The sequence below is a fragment of the Rousettus aegyptiacus genome, unplaced genomic scaffold, assembly GCF_014176215.1.
Source record: "Rousettus aegyptiacus isolate mRouAeg1 unplaced genomic scaffold, mRouAeg1.p scaffold_m13_p_10, whole genome shotgun sequence".
Taxonomy (NCBI): Eukaryota; Metazoa; Chordata; class Mammalia; order Chiroptera; family Pteropodidae; genus Rousettus; species Rousettus aegyptiacus.
This window is the reverse complement of record NW_023416285.1, coordinates 65960656-65976614: the sequence shown is the minus strand read 5'-3', so window position 1 is coordinate 65976614 and position 15959 is coordinate 65960656. Positions and strand designations below refer to the sequence as shown.

General features: G+C 37.0%; 1 protein-coding gene across 3 annotated transcripts in view; it reads left to right on the top strand.

Moving 5' to 3' along the window:
* Nucleotides 1-14715, top strand: part of SPATA18 (spermatogenesis associated 18) — a 41177-nt gene extending 26462 nt beyond the window's left edge. The window contains exons 10-13 of one of the 3 annotated variants that reach the window (XR_004953114.1): nt 3450-3623; nt 5375-5458; nt 7946-7991; nt 8280-14715. Coding sequence is in view for 1 of the 3 variants with exons in the window: in XM_036227943.1 (XP_036083836.1) it covers nt 3450-3573; nt 5375-5458; nt 7946-7991; nt 8280-8287 (262 nt within the window). In the remaining 2 variants the exon portion in view is untranslated. Of the gene's footprint in view, nt 1-3449; nt 5459-7945; nt 7992-8279 lie in introns of those variants that run through there. The other 2 variants (XM_036227943.1, XR_004953113.1) reach the window with 2 other exon arrangements.
* The last annotated feature ends 1244 nt before the right edge of the window (nt 14716-15959 follow it).

Genomic DNA, 15959 nt, shown 5'->3' with positions numbered 1-15959 from the left:
TTTTTTCTTATTGAGGTATCATTGACATATAACATTATATTAGTTTCAGGTATATAACGCAATAGTCTGATATTTGTATATATTGTGAAATGTTCACCGCAGAAAATCTAGTTAACATCTGTCATCATACATATTTACAAAAATTTTTTTCTTGTGATGAGAACTTTTAAGATCTCATCTACTCTCAGCAACTTTTAAATATGCAATACAGTATTATTAACTATAGTCACCATGCTGTTTGATACATCCTTGATTTATCTATTTTATAGCTGGAAGTTTGTACCTTTTGACCTCCTTAACCCATTTCGCCCATCCCCACCTCTGGCAAACACCAGACTGTTCTCTATATTTATGAGTTTTGTTTTTGTTTGTTCTTTTAGAGTCCACATATAAGTGAGATCATACGGTATTCATATTTCTCTGACTGATATCTGTTAGCATAATACCCTCTAGGCCCATCCATGTTGTCATAAATGGCAAGATTTCATTATTTTGTGTGCCTAAATAATATTCCATCACATATATATGAGATTAAGTTCTTTCCATATTGTGGTTATTATAAATAATGCTGCAGTGAACATAGGGGTGTTATATATCTTTTCAAATTAGTGCTTTTGTTTTCTTCAGATAAATATCCGGAAGTGGAATTGCTGGATCATATGGTAGTTCTATTTTTAACTTTATTATTTTATTTTCTATTTTTTAGGTGAGGTACCCGTTGGTTGACCTCACAGTTTGCAAGGACCTTGTCAGTTTATAATCCCTTATTATCTTTTTAATTTATTTTTTGCACCTATAGCACCTGGTCTTTCTAGGTTGTCTCCCATCCAAGTACTAACCAGGCCTGACCCTGCTTAGCTTTTGAGATCAGACCAGATGGGGCATGTTCAGGGTAGCATGGCCATAGACTATTTTTAATTTTTTGAGGAAACTTCAGACTGTTTTCCATAGTAGTTGCACCAATTTACAGTCCTATCCACAGTGCACAAGGGTTTCCTTTTTTTCACATTTTTGCCAACACTGGTTATTTTTTGTGCTGGCTGTGCTAACAGGTGTGAGGTGATATTTCATTGTAGTTTTAATTTGCATTTCACTGCAAATTAAGTATTTTTATATACCTGATGGCCAACTGTATGTCTTCTTTGGAAAAATGTCTATTCAGATTCTCTGCCCATTTTTTAATCAAAAACAGTTTTTTTCTTTTATTGGTTCTCATTGCATTATTTAGGTCAGCTTTTTCAAAGTATGGTGTATGGATCACCTACATTAGAATTATTCAAGGTATTTGTTAAACATGCAGATTACTGGATCATACTCTGTGACATTTCTCGCAGTAGGTCTGAGGTGGGGCTGACGGATCTGTAATTTAACGAGCAGCAGGCATTCCTTATGCATACTAACATTTGGGAATGAGTGCTCTAGACTATTTTATGTACAGCCATTAGATTTCTACTAACTTTTACTTGGTGAATATTTTCTTTATAAATTGGAAGACATTAAATTAATTTATTAAACATTTTATTGAAATTTTATGAGGTCTTACGATATAGTTAGAGATTATCCTGGAGGAGGCCAACCTAGTTTAAGAACAGGTTCTGGTATCAGGCTACCAGGATTCCAGTTCTGGTTCTACCATTAATTAGCTGTACATCTTGAGCAGGTTACTTAATTTTTCTGTCCTTTTGTTTCTTCTCTGTCAGATGGGAGAAATAATAATACCTGGTTCCTAGGGCTATGGAAAGTTCATGGAGATCATTCAGATAAAGTGCGCAAGGACACTCCCCGGCTTGCAGTACGCACCTAGGAAATGTCAGCTCTGGGTCTTTGTTTAGGTTGTAGAGTTACGGGTTGGTGGCCACCTCATATCCCTACAAATTTATTGATGATAGTGACCATATATCTTTCTTTTGCTTATGTAAATCGCAGTGACGGCATTTCTAATTGCCTTATAGCATGCCATATTTTCTTGCCATTGCCTGTTTCTAGTTTCTTTCAGATTCCTGCTCACGGCGTGTGTCCACTCACAGAAGAGCTGAATATTAGAACATTGCACTGCAGCTGGATCTTTCTGATTCTTTTACTGAACATAATGTCTGTGTCCCCCCCCCCCCTCCTTTTTCATTCCTTTTCCTTTAGAGGATGCATGGTCCCACTTGGAAATATTCACCCATTTTAGTTTATGTAATCTGAAGATCTCTGGCAGGCCTGCTTACATGCCTTTAATCAGAGGGAACATACAGCCTCTTGGGGACACTCTGTGGCCTGTACTCCTGGTTGGCTGTGGAGTAGAGCTGGAGTTTCTAGTAATGATTGGATTTGGTTCTACTTCTAAGACTTCATGGAACAAGACTAATCCACTTTATTTATTTGGGCAGCCTATCGCACATTTAAAAGCAATTATTTAAATTCTCCTCCCCTGGCCTCATGGCTTTAGTATTTTTCCATATGGACGGGGTTGAGACTTCTTGACAAATAGATTGGTTTCCTTGGCCTGTGCTCTGTGCTCTTCTGAGCATTCCTTTTTAAGAAAGTGTCCACATGGAATGTAGTCCCCTGGTTTGAACTGACCAGTCTAGAGTGACCAACATGCTTTCCATTCTTATTCTCTATTAATTCAGCTAATTTGTAGTAGTTTTTCTTTTTTTTTTTTTTCAGTCATATAACACTGTTCACTGATTATGAGTTCAACTGAAATCATTATATTTTCACTTGTGCTGTGATTAAGCCATTTGTCACTTCTACCCGTGCAGTTAAATGCTTTTTAGACTCAATTGCAGAACTGCGTAGGTATCCACATTACATCATATCTTATTAGAATCAGCTTACTGTTCCCACCGATTGAGCTGTTTTTTAGTCTTGTCATCTGTTTTTTTTTGTTTGTTTGTTTGTTTTTTCCTGGCACTCCACAGTCCTCATCTTTGAACGATTTTTCTTATTTCGCGCAAGTCATTGCTGAATATGTTGATTTATCACAGGATGGAAAGGGAGTACTTTGCACCTTTATTCACATTCTCATTGACCTATTATTCACCCCTCTTTGGAGATGATAATTCAACTAGTTTCCAACCCCCCACCACCCCCACTTAAGTTAATCACCCACTTATACTTCCATTATTTTTGTCCACAAACATAGCATAAGAAATCTTTTAGAAAGCCTATGGGACTTACATGGTCTCTAACATTTCCCTGGACTGCAACTCTTATAATCCTAAGAAGAGAAGGACAAGATTAGTCTGATATGACTTGTTCTTAATGAATCCATTCTGGGTCCTTGTCGTCACTGGTTCCTCTTCTAAGAGCCCACAGCCATCTCTTTAATAACAGAATCAGGCTCCATATTTATCTCGATCTAAACATAATCAAAATGAAAATTTACACTGATGTCCCCCTGACCAGTTATGCTACATAATTGCTTAACTTCTCTTTCTCCTTTTGTGTGTTCAAAATAGGTACCGTCGCAGCTATGACTCTGATTACACTGCTCCCCTGGTCTTCTATCATGTATGGCCTGCTCTCATGGAGAATGACACTGTCATTATGAAAGGAGAAGCTGTCACCAAGAGAGGGGCTTTTGTACGGTGGCCTTGCATAGTGACAATTCATCCCAAGTGTTTGATTCACAAGTTCGAGAACATTTATAAACCCAGAGATTCTATAAAAGAAGTTCATACAGAGTTGTTTGATAAGATTTCATACAAAAGAGAGGAAAGGGACTAACTGAGAAAGAATACATTTTTTCTTTGATTTGCCTTTAATTCCTCATAATATCCTGGCAGTAATTTCTTTGCCTTATTTATTTATAAGATGGAATTAGTCATATTTGCCTCTTCCATCTTAGAGATATTATGCTGTTATAGGCAGAAAGCCTTTAAAATCATCTTATTGGAGGCCCTGTGTAACTCTAAGCATTTAAAAGTGATTGATTAACTTTCAGGAAGCAGTTGCCAAAATTTTACAGATAATTCTCTGTTTTGGGAAACGATGGATGTGCCCCATTTTTCTCTCCTTAGTATGACATATAGAGTGGGGAGGGTTGGAGAAAAAGAGGGCAGAGGAGGTGGGGAAGAGAGGAGATGATTGATTTTACATTAGTTGTAAATATTTGAACATGTTAAATAACTGGGCATCCTTCAAAATACAGTCTTAGGTCTGCAAGTGTGTGAGTGTGAGTGTGTGCGTTGTGATGGGGATTGGGTGGCCCCGGGCGCTTGGATATTCTGTACAGTGAACATTATGGAGTTTTTACACTGCCATTCTGAGAAAGAATTAAGTAAATTCTGAAGTGAAGCTAGCTCCTCAGTCCAGAGCAAAGCCACCATCTGGATGGTCTCAGTTTCTGTTCTCTTCCAACTGGAGAACAGAGATGTTCTTCATGGCAGCTTTTTTACCATTTAGTGGAGAAAGGAAGTAGTGTCTTTTTAAACGATTTTACAAAAATGGTTATTGCAACTTAAGCAGCCCCCTGTAGCTAATTGTATCAATGAAATATTTTGTGCTATGAAAGTTGAGCCCACAGAAATTGGGTTGTGTTGATCTGACAACTACCCATGTTATACAATGAATGAGCTCAGAAAACATGCTGCTTGACCCTACAGTAATTACCCTCTGTTAAGAAACACTTACTGTAGACCCTCTGCAGTACATTTTGGAACAGAGAGGAAATAGCTACTAGTCTTATGTTCCACATCAAATAGCAATTGCCTTTTAATTTCCTTCTCTCCCACAAGCATATCACCAACATCTGCCCAACCTTAAACTCCTAGAACAAAATGAGAATACCCTAAAAGGAAGAACTTAGAAAAGGAAAAGGTTGAATGAAGGGATATTTTAAAGAAGTCCTTACTAATGAAATCTCATTATAGTAGATATAATTTTCTTCCTATTCATTAATTTAGTTAGAGAGTAGATGGGCAGCAGTGGTGATTCACTCAATCACTCATTAATTCATTTTATTCAACAATAGTTATTTAGTCAGTAGTCATTTATGACCCAAACACTGTATATATAGGTGCTGAGGATTCAGCAGTGAACAAAGCAGACACAAATCCCTGCCCACAGGGAGCTTACATTCTCTAGCGCTTGGAACCTTAATGTAATTTCTAACAACTTCTTCATTAAAACAAAATCCTATTAGCACCCATGAGTTATGTACCAAAGTTCACTGTAGGATTTTTTTTTTTTTGAGAACTACTCCAAATTTATTGTCAAATAATGGAATGGCTATAGGAAATGAAAGGAACGTACTTCATGCTGATGACCAGTAAGGCATAAGTGTAATCATATCAGCAAAATCTCCTGTTCTGTGGGATAGGCCTATTGTTTTAAGCCACGTGAGTGTTCACAAACTATTGACTATTTTTCTTTCTCTTTTTAGTGGAATTCGGTGCGGTCTGTAAGTCGATGTCGAAGCAGAAGTTTAAGTCCCATCTGCCCTCGTAGCCATATTGGTTTAAGCACGGTACATATCTAATCATTTTTACACAAAATCATCCTATAGTAAACATTTTTTTTCTTCAACAGTTGCCTATAAAAGAGGTGATTAAAAGTCTATTGATAGAAAGAGAACCTTTCGTAATCACCCCAGAATGATATTTATACTACATTGAGCTGAAGAATTTATCATTCTAGAAAGAAGAAAGTAGAAGTAGTTTTTTTCTGACTTAGTTGAAAGACTAGTAGACTTATTTCATAGTTTTATTTTTGTCTTTGAATGAAAATGGGGTATTAGGTATTGTCTTCTGAATAGAGAATGGGACACCTCCCTTAGTCACATGATCTCGGCACAGGTCCTTGCTTCCTCTGGAATTTACTGTATTATTAGGATAAATTGCTCAAATGGTCTGGATTTCAATATCGTATAAAGGGCACTGCAGGCATTAATTTTCCTCCCAACTTCAAAGTAGGAAGAATAAGATTAGTCTCTTTGCATATTAGTTCTTTGGAGGATTACTAATACTCTGTCAAACACCAAAGAATAATGAAAACATCTCTGAAAACTAAAAACATTTTTCTGAATAAACACTGTTCATTTACTCAACAAATAATATTTAGTTAATGTCTTTTGAATACACAGCTGAACCAAGACATATGAACATCAAATAGGCTAACAATAATATGCTGTTCCTTCCAATAAAAAATTAAAAACTATTTGTTCGACCTCGTTTTAGAGAGAATGGTGGAGAAGGTGAGCCATGACTGGCAACATCCCACTTCTCTGACATTACCTGTAGCAACGCAGCTTTAGCCTAAAACTTCTAAAACCCCCTTAGCAAAACAAAACAAAACAAAAAAACAAAAAACAACCCCCCCCCCAAAAAAAAAAACTCCTGCAGTTAACGAGACCCACTTTTCTTACTGAGTTTAGTGAGCATCTGTTAGTACTCCAGCACGCTCTTTTATCAAATGTTTTTTTCCTGTATCTAGATGCTAGATTTTTTTTGGGGGGGGGGCAGGGGGAATGAGGCAGGGTGGGACACAAAAATGACTAAAACGTGGTCTGAATGGGTTTCAATATAAGACACAAAAATGACTAAAACATGGTCTGAATGGGTTTCAATATAAGACACAAAAATGACTAAAACGTGGTCTGAATGGGTTTCAATATAAGAAATTTAATATGATTTAAGCAAAGTAACTTAATGTGATATATGATACAGTCTACAAAAGAGGCACAAAGAGGCATAGAGGAAGTAGAAATTCCTTCTGGATTTGGCAGTGAGGGGTTCATGCAGGAGTTGGATTTGATCTGGCAGAATTTCAATGAGCTGGGAAATTAGGGAGGAAAATCCCGATGAAGGAAATGGCCTGAGAATGGAAAAGGCATGTATCTGACACAGTTTTTTTTGCTCTCAGAGATTTTAATATAACTTAATTGTCTTTATTCGTGAATAAATATTAATACATAAAAACAAAATGGTAGTACATTTAGTGGACTGATAAAAAGGAAATCTTGAGTTTTATACCAGAAGAATCATAATTCTCCTCATTCTAAGAAGAAGTGACATATCAGAAGAGTAATTTAGACATCCGTCGTGCTTACAGCCATGGCAAGTATTTCACCTGGACGCTCACTAGAAGGCTATCAATGAGCACCGTCCCTCTCTAATCAACCCCTACACGTGTTTGAACCACTTCCTCTCTCTTTTCCACTTTGTGCCCAAGAACAACGAATTAATTTAAACTTCAGATGAGAGTAAAATATATTCTCAAAGGTGAAATTGCTGCCCAAATTGTCCCTTTCTACCACTGTCTCCTTACAAGACTGGCACACCTGCAAAATAAAATACGAATATTTTTTGTTAGTCTAGTTTTTTGGCTTATTTGAGGTCTCAAATTCAAAACAGCTTCTGTCTTTGTTAGTGTCCATGTATCTAAAGTGTTTAAAAGCTCAGAGCAAGAATGGTGCTTGCAGTCAGTTATTTCTCAGTTGCAGCAGGTTTGTGGGTATATGTGGTAGATTTTGCTTAGTGAAAGCGAAGGTGAGATTTGAAAAATGACTTTTTTTCTGGCTGCCTAATGACCCTCCTTTATATGGCAATATTTTGGACACATTAGATAATTTATGTAAAGGATCCAACAGATAGTATTCGATCATTTTAGTTTTAATTAGATAATATAATTTTCTGGAACGCTTTGAATGTAATATGACCACTCTGCATCTGTCTCAGTGTCTTTAGTAACCATTAAACAACAACAACAAAAGCAACAAAAACTGGGCCACTGAGCCCTGCTTTTAATTAATAATGTAATTTACATTAAACGGAGTGCTTATTTACTTCGGGAAGTAAAAAAGGAATTGCAATGCTAAGCTTTAGGCGGGGAAAATCCTAGTTCTAAAGTGTCTCAGAGCAACATTTAGCTGGTTTTGTAAAAAAAAACATCAAAAGGACTCATTTATTGAGATCCATCTGCTGTGTAATTCACATGACACTTTTATATTTTCTAGATATCTCGAAGCCGGAGCCCTTCTCCAATAAGATGTGGATTGCCAAGTAAGTGAGATGGTTTAGATGGAACAGTTTTCTGCGTTTTAATGCTCTTTTTAGTACTCAGCACTGTGCAGCAAAACGAATGTTTTGCTTCCTAGGGAACATCTTTTACCTACACCTCACACCTTCCATTTCTGGGTGGATGCTACCTGACCGATGTAGAAGGAGCTTAGAATTGAGAGGTGTTTATTGATGTAAACCTAGATTAACTACCCTGCTTTCATTCAGGTCCACCCAAAAGAAATTCTGAGAAAGCGACTATAATAATGAGCTGTTTCTTTTTCTTCCTAGGATTTTAAAACCACCAGACGTGTTCCTCTGCCACGGAACATCTGCAACAGCCAGCCTCCCCAGTGCCTCCATCTACCTGCAGTGTCTGCCTCAGACCTCACTTAAGATAATGTGAAAAGGCAATTCTGTGTATCACTCCACACAGAGAGTTAAATGTTTTGGCTTAGTGCATTTGTAACTTCAGATATATTGCATTTTATTTTATTTTATAGATACAGATTCCATTAATTTGATAAAAACGATTGCCTAGGTGTTTAGGATCATATTCATTTGAAGCAGAGTTCATCAGACAGGTTCAGGGTTTTCATGCTGAAGTACTAGGCCCTTTTATAGCAACTATATGAACAAAAATGGAAAACCTTTACTATTCTGAGTCCAAAAGACGAGAGGAGTCATTTTAGTTTATGAATTGATCATAAATATTATCATCGCTGGTATTAGCTTTAACTTGAAAACAATATTGGTGTTTTAGTTTCCTTTTAAGGTTTGGAAGATATCCTTAATCTCAGAGTGGGGAAAGCATAGCGGTAGCAGCGACTTCAGGCTAAAGTAGATGATGATGATCATTTAACACACTATAGTTCATTGTCCTGCTTCTCTTTTTCTATGTTGAGTACCCAGTTTGGTTTAGTTGAGTGCCATGTATCAAAACTACTTCCTTACTTGAGAGAATTTTCTTCCTTCACTCTACATGCAAAGCAGTGATTTGGATAGAAGCCAGGTTTGAGATAAATGTTGATTACCTTGTGTTTATCTCCTGAGAAGGTTTCAGATGATTTTAATGTACATGTTGAATATAAAAGCTACATGAGAAATGCCCTTTACATATTCCACCTAGTTGTTTACAAATTCAGACATCCTAAAAGCTCTATCTGACTAAAATACTTAAATTCAAGGCATAAAGAACCATTTATTGATTTTAAATTGAACATATATCCCTCGATTTCTTTCCTGTGAAGTACTGTTGAAAGTTCAAGAGAATAAGAGAATGTGGCTTTCTCAAGATAAGTAATAGTCTTTCTGCTTATTTATTATGTTTTTACTTTAAAGCCAGCCTTAAACACAAGCCTCACCAAAGTGACTTTCGCTGCGCGCCTTTGAGAGAGAAACTCTAAATTGGCCACAGCTCAGTTTGTACCAGCTCAGTGCCAAAACCAGCATCTGAGGCTTTGCAGGTGAAAAAAAACCAAACTTCTCTAAAACATTTTGTCCCCTGTGATGGAAGATAGAGAGGAGGGAGAGACCGTCTCAGTCTCTGCCCCTTGGGTCAATAGGTCACTAACTTACTTTGAAGTGTGAGGTTAATTTTTCTCCCGCTGTGTATTTGTGTTGTCACCACATTGAGGCAATGCACTGTGCTCTAAGGAGAACTTGGTGTCCAGGTGGCTCCATTCCTGATTTGGTCATCACCTTCATTTGCGGCCTCGAGCAAGTTACTTCACATCTCTGAGCCTTAGTTTCATCGCAAAGTGAGGAGGGTGGATGAGCTTAGTGGTCCTCTTGGCCCTCCCAGACTCAGTGCTCCCTTTTAAAACAAATATTTTATTCTCAGTATTCTGAAATGAAATTCAAAGTTAATATGATCTATGTTGCATATGTACTTTGAAATGGTACAGTACTCTAATGTTAAGCAGAAAAAAAAAGCAGTTTTTAATAAAATAAAATGTAGTTCAGTTAAAAAGCTTGGGTCTAACCATCCTAGAAGATAAAATTAAGTCATCAGGTGCTTGCGCCTGAATGTAGAATCATGATGCAGATCAGCGTGTGTCGTGCTGGCAACCTCAGTGTTATCATTGGATATGATTTTCTGAAATGGTCAACAACTCTTGGTAGAATTTTGAACAAAAATATTATGGTTTTGCCTTGACTTTCATAGTAAGTGCATTCTTCTAAAACCTCACTGAGTTATGAGAATGCCTACATATCAGAATATTTTTTTTTAGGATTAGAATGCAGACATGCATGCCCTGATTTTGAAAAAGGTCACCTGTAATTCAGTTTATTTTCTCTGTGCTCTGGCCACTTGCCATTTAACAGGTCTCTAATTTGAATTGTAACCTCACAGGGAATGGTGAACAGCCTAGAATAATTTTTGGAAAGGATCCACAAAACCAAAGGAAATTGACCTCTACTCATTTCCTCTGGGCAAAACCTTAAACTTAATAACTTAACCTTAAAAGCTCTTAACTTCATAATCTGGATAAATGTTAGTTTCTGTATTTTTGGTTCAATATCTAATAATAAAAGCGAGAAAAAGAGTGCTTCTGGATCTGTAGGTTCTTTATTATGAAATGCCTTCCTTCCAGATTCCCAAGTTCAGTGATGTCCTTCACCCATCTCCATTCTCTGAGGCCCAAACCGGGGCCAGGAACTCATTCAGGAAATGCAGACTGCACCCCTACTCTGGTGTTGACCCTATGAGTGCTGCAGTTTCATGCTATTGCTTAATTTCCAGCTTTAGTTTATTTCATTCACAGTTCATTGTCATCATATTCAAGACACTCTCTCTGAGTTGTGCTTTACCATTTCCATGGAGCTTTCACTTAATTATTTCATTCACTCCCCACGACAAATCTAGATGTCTTCAGTGTTATAGGTAAGGAATCTGTTCATTCAGTACACCACACAGTCTTCTTCCAAGGCATTTTATTTCAGAATAATATTCTGTCCTGTTTTCTTTTGGCCTATAGCATCAGTGCTTTTGTTTTCCTTTCATTCATTCATTCATTCATTCATACACTCATGAATGCTTATTCGGTGAGATCTCCTGTGTGCCAGATATAGGATATACTCTAGGAAGATAGTGGTGGACAGGGTTCCAGCTCTTAGGGAGCTTAATGTCATGTTCAGTTGCATTCCTTGGTGATTTTCCTTGGTGATATGATGGATGAAAAAAATGGTGTCATTTAAAAGAGAGAATGTCACATATCAATTGAAGAGGTTAAATACATTAATCAAGGGTGGGGCGGGGGTGGTGGAATACCTGTGTATAAGAAAGTTACACAAAACAATAAGGGAAGTTGGTAAACTACACAAGAGAACGTAACTCGATGTAACTCATTTATGTCATCTGCAGGCGAATTACTCAGTCTTTTAACAAATACACACTAAACCTGTGATCCTAGGATTAACAATAAAATGAGTGTGGGAGGAGGAGCTTATAAGATTGATTCCTACACTTCCCATACCACAGCTGTGTGCTTCTCCTGCTATATGTATTCCTAAGTAAATGGGTAACTTGCAGACCATTCTAATTCACTGTTAGGCACGCCACAAATCCTTCACTAGGCAGATCGTTGCCAATAGTGTTCTATGAATTTTGTGTTGAGTGGAAGATTCTTAGTAGTATGACCTTGAATAATATGTCTATAATTAAGGGTAAAGTGTAATGGAGCTTTTAAGAAACTAGTATTACAAACAGCATTAGGTCATTGAAATGTGAGCCCGGGAACCATATGGGTGACATTCAGTATATGCCATTTAAATACCAGAGCAGTGAAGTTTGTTGGCCTTAGTATAATGAGTCAACAGGGGCCTTGATAATGAAGTGGGAACTAATTTTTTTATTTTAAAATAAAATGTGATAGGACAACTTCACACCTAAAAAACTGCCCACTGGGTGCCAGCACGAACGTCATACTTTCCATAGTAATAATACTGGCAATTATACATCAACTAGGCAGCTAAGTCTTTTTTTTTTTATTGGGCGAACAACAAAAGAATTTGATAAACAGGTATGTTATAGCTTTATTACCATATAAATTAAGCCACAGTTTTAGTGATACAACCAAAATAATGTTTTGAAATGTGATGTGAAATATGTTTTAGAAAAGGTTTTCAGTCGTTAGGCGATTATCAGAAGATTTGGAGCACCATTTGATGAAGCAGACCCTTGTGTAAGTTCTGGTGTTGGGATGCTGAGGATGTGACATTATGTTTTCTTCCTACTCCTGTCTTCTTAGACTGGGGTAAGTTTCAGAGTCAAGTCTGCAGAATAATAGACTTTAGGATTGGCCCAGCGCTGTGGGCGACAAGTTGAAGTGAGAATGGAAAAGTGATTTGTTCATTCGTCATTCATCCATTCAACAAGCATTTGCAAATTCTTGTTAAATGATGTTCCAAGAACTGTCTTAGGCCTGCAGATGCAATATAGAACAAGACTTTCAGTTGTGGAGAGAATGCACTCAGTACTCCTGGGCAGAGTGTGCCTATGGGAATGGACTATGATCTCTCTGAAAGATGGGACAATGACTGGTAATGACTTCTTGTTTTGGAGATAATCTTAAACTAATTTTGTTGTTAGTGAGTTGAATCACTCTTCCTTGGCATGGTTACCTGGACGCCCAGACTTAGCACCAAGTGATAACTCATTTAGGGAGGTTCTCCAGCTTAATGTAACTTATGGTGTGACAATGATAAGAGAGAAAACAGGTGCAGCTTAAATAATGGGCTGGAAATGGCCAGCAGGGCATAAAGGACTTTGTACTTACCCTTAGAAAGGAGGCTAATTAGAACAAGAGAAGACACATTGTCAAATTTGGAGAATCTACTTTCCACAGAAGCAATTATAAGAGATCTAGGAAAGCCTTCCCACTCACCCACACTTTCTTAGCAAATTCTTGACATTTCACTTTTAAAGGTTACTCAGACTTAAGACTTTGAAGAATGTTAGAATGCAAATAACTTGGAGTAGTAACCCCATTGTATGAATGAGGTTTTAGATTTTTCCCTGAAATCCATATGGATGGAGAGATGAGAGACTATTAGGACCCTTAGTTTGTGATTAAGGTTAGCAGGGTATGTAATGGAAAGATTTTTCACTCTGAATGGGATGGTCGAGGGCACGAAAACCAGGTTTCACCTATTCTACTCTTGCGTCTGGAATGAGCACAGACTTACTAGCCAGTGAGAGTTCTGTCTTTCCAAAAGGCAACTTCATTTTACAAAGAATTGCTGTAGACTGGATGTTTGTGTCCCCCACACATTCATATGTTGAAACCTAATCCCCAATGTGATGCCATTTGGAGGTGGAGTCTTTGGAAGGTGATTAGGTCCTGGCCCCAGAGGGGTCCCTTTCCCCTTCTGCCATGTGAGGACACAGCAAGAAAAGGTCCATCTGTGAACCAGGAATCAGGCTCTCACCAAACACTGAATCTGCTAGTGCCTTATCTTGGACTTCCCAGCTCCAGAACTCAAAGAAATAAATGTTTCTTGTTTAAGTAACCCACTCTATGGCATTTTTGTTATAGCAGCGTGAACAGACTAAGACAGTGGTTATCTTTGATTCAAGACCAATTTGTATCCATACTACATCCTGTTGCTTGTGACAACCTCTTTGCTGCGAATCCCTAGCCTTGATTTGATGTGACTGACTTCTGACTCTTGGTTTGATTTGAAATTGCCTAACTAAAAAGAAAAAGGGGAGGAGGAATAAAAAACTTTCGTGTTTTCTTTGATTGGAAAATAAATTCTTCTGGATGTCGTAAGTGTGAAGGCATGATTTAATACATATACTTTATATTGATAATTGGACTGAAAGCTTAAGATGACCTTAAGTTTCACAGAATATGCTCTGTAGAACACTAATAACACTAATGTATTAAAAACGTTTTGTGTTCCCTTCTAACTGTATTACACCCCGGATTGAAAAAGTCTTCCTTCTGGTAGTTATATATTGTTGCAAACGTGAATAAACTTTTTGCTTTCATTATTAAAAAAAATAACTAGTACTTAATCCAAAATTTACTATGTGGCAGATGTTATGCTAATCACTCTACATTATTAAACCCATTTTACAGATGGAGAGGCTAAGGCTCAAGGTCATTATTATTAAGTAACCCACTCCAGGTCGTGAAGCTAAATGTTGGAGTAAAAATTGTAATCCAGGTTTTCTTATGTTGAGCCCACCCTCTCTTTTCATTGACTCTATGGGATTTTAAGATGTGAAGTGATAAAACGCACCCTGTGACTATATAAGTTTGGAAAATGATGAATTAAATAGTGAGTTGAACAAATCTCTGCGGGAGTCTGCAGGGCCCTTGTTCTTCCTGGGCAGCTTCAAGGAACACGTCATGAGCATGTCATGTGCAGCGCCCTCCATATTTATTTCACTGTATAACCCTTTTTTTACGCAGTTCTTGTAGAGGTACTGTTCTAGAAGACCCATTTCAGGAAATGCTTCCTTGGGACCTATTTCTTTACTTATGTTTTAGAATTATAGATGCTGCTGACCATTGGGAGTTAGGTTTTATCAGCTTTCACAACAAAGGAAGAATCCTGACTCTATCACCTGATAAGACTTTTCAGCCAATAAATTAGTTACTAAATAAGAGGCCCCAATGGAAATCTCTTATTTATCCCTGTTCTTTATACTTTTGCTTATCTCTTCCTTTTGTCCTATTTTCCTCACCCTTCTATCAATTGTATTATGAAATAAAATTCCCTTAAGCCCAATATTTATGTCAGTGTTGTTTTTCCTACATTTGTATTTTCCCTTAAATCCCTTACCATGTTATTCCTTTGCATCTTCTGTTTTCTGTCTAGTTCACTTCTGCTTTCTTTTTCAGGGTTTCCACTTTCCTAGTTGATCTCTCTAATGCACATCTATTACACTTCTTAAAAATAGGCACCTAAATAATGTGATTATGAATCAGTGAAAGAGACAAATGGATATCATTGAAAACTAGAACACACTGAATAGCATTCCATATAAAGACGCATTTATATCCTGATTGATACAATGCATCGATTTTATGAAATTTCAAGTGATTATTTTCTAAATTTTTGAATACGTGGTTTATTAAAAATAACAATCAATTCTTAAATTATACTTAAACTTCCAATACATTTGAGCTTTGCTTTTATTTACATCTTATGTCACTTCAATATACATGTTGACTAGTATTTCCCAAATTTGTTTGGTGATGAAATCACTTGGCACGCTTATCAGAGATGGATTCTTGGACTCCACTCCAAGCATGCTGAATCAGCATCTCCAGGGGCATCTGTTAACATCAGCAGATGAGTTTGTAAAACACTAGTCTTGTTCTAGCTTTAATGTCCCACAAGCAAAGTATTGCATAAATTATTGCATATGTTATACTACCCTTAACTTTCTAAAAGGAAAATACTATATTAACTTAAAAGCCTCTGAGAATATTAAATTATTTGTTTCACTCCAGTAACAGGTACATTACTGAAGTTTAGTATATGTGTTTTTTATCTGCATACATACATATAAAATATGGCCAATTTTGGGCTAGACAATTGAATTTTCAATAAAAGAGAAGGATGAAAATAACAATTATTTTTCTTTCCTACATTTTAAAACTTTCCACTTGTGTTTCCACTTGGACAGCTTCTTTGTTGAGCTTTCAGAATATATATTTCTTACTAAACTCATAAGTCATTCCTTTCCACTCTGTGTTAACTGTGTGTAACTGAGAGTTAGAGTTATGGTTAGAATCATGACTAAAGAATCCCCATTGGCCATAGTTTGCCTTGCCGTGGTTGTCTGCCAAATGGAGCCAGTCACCTGGACAATTCAGAGTTAGGAGCATCTTTATAAATATGCATATGAGTCTCTAGAGAAGCATCTAAAATAGAATGAAACCGACATCCAAATATTAGACCTCACAGGTGGCTTACCTCAACTGGAAAGCAATTTGGCTTTTTCTATTT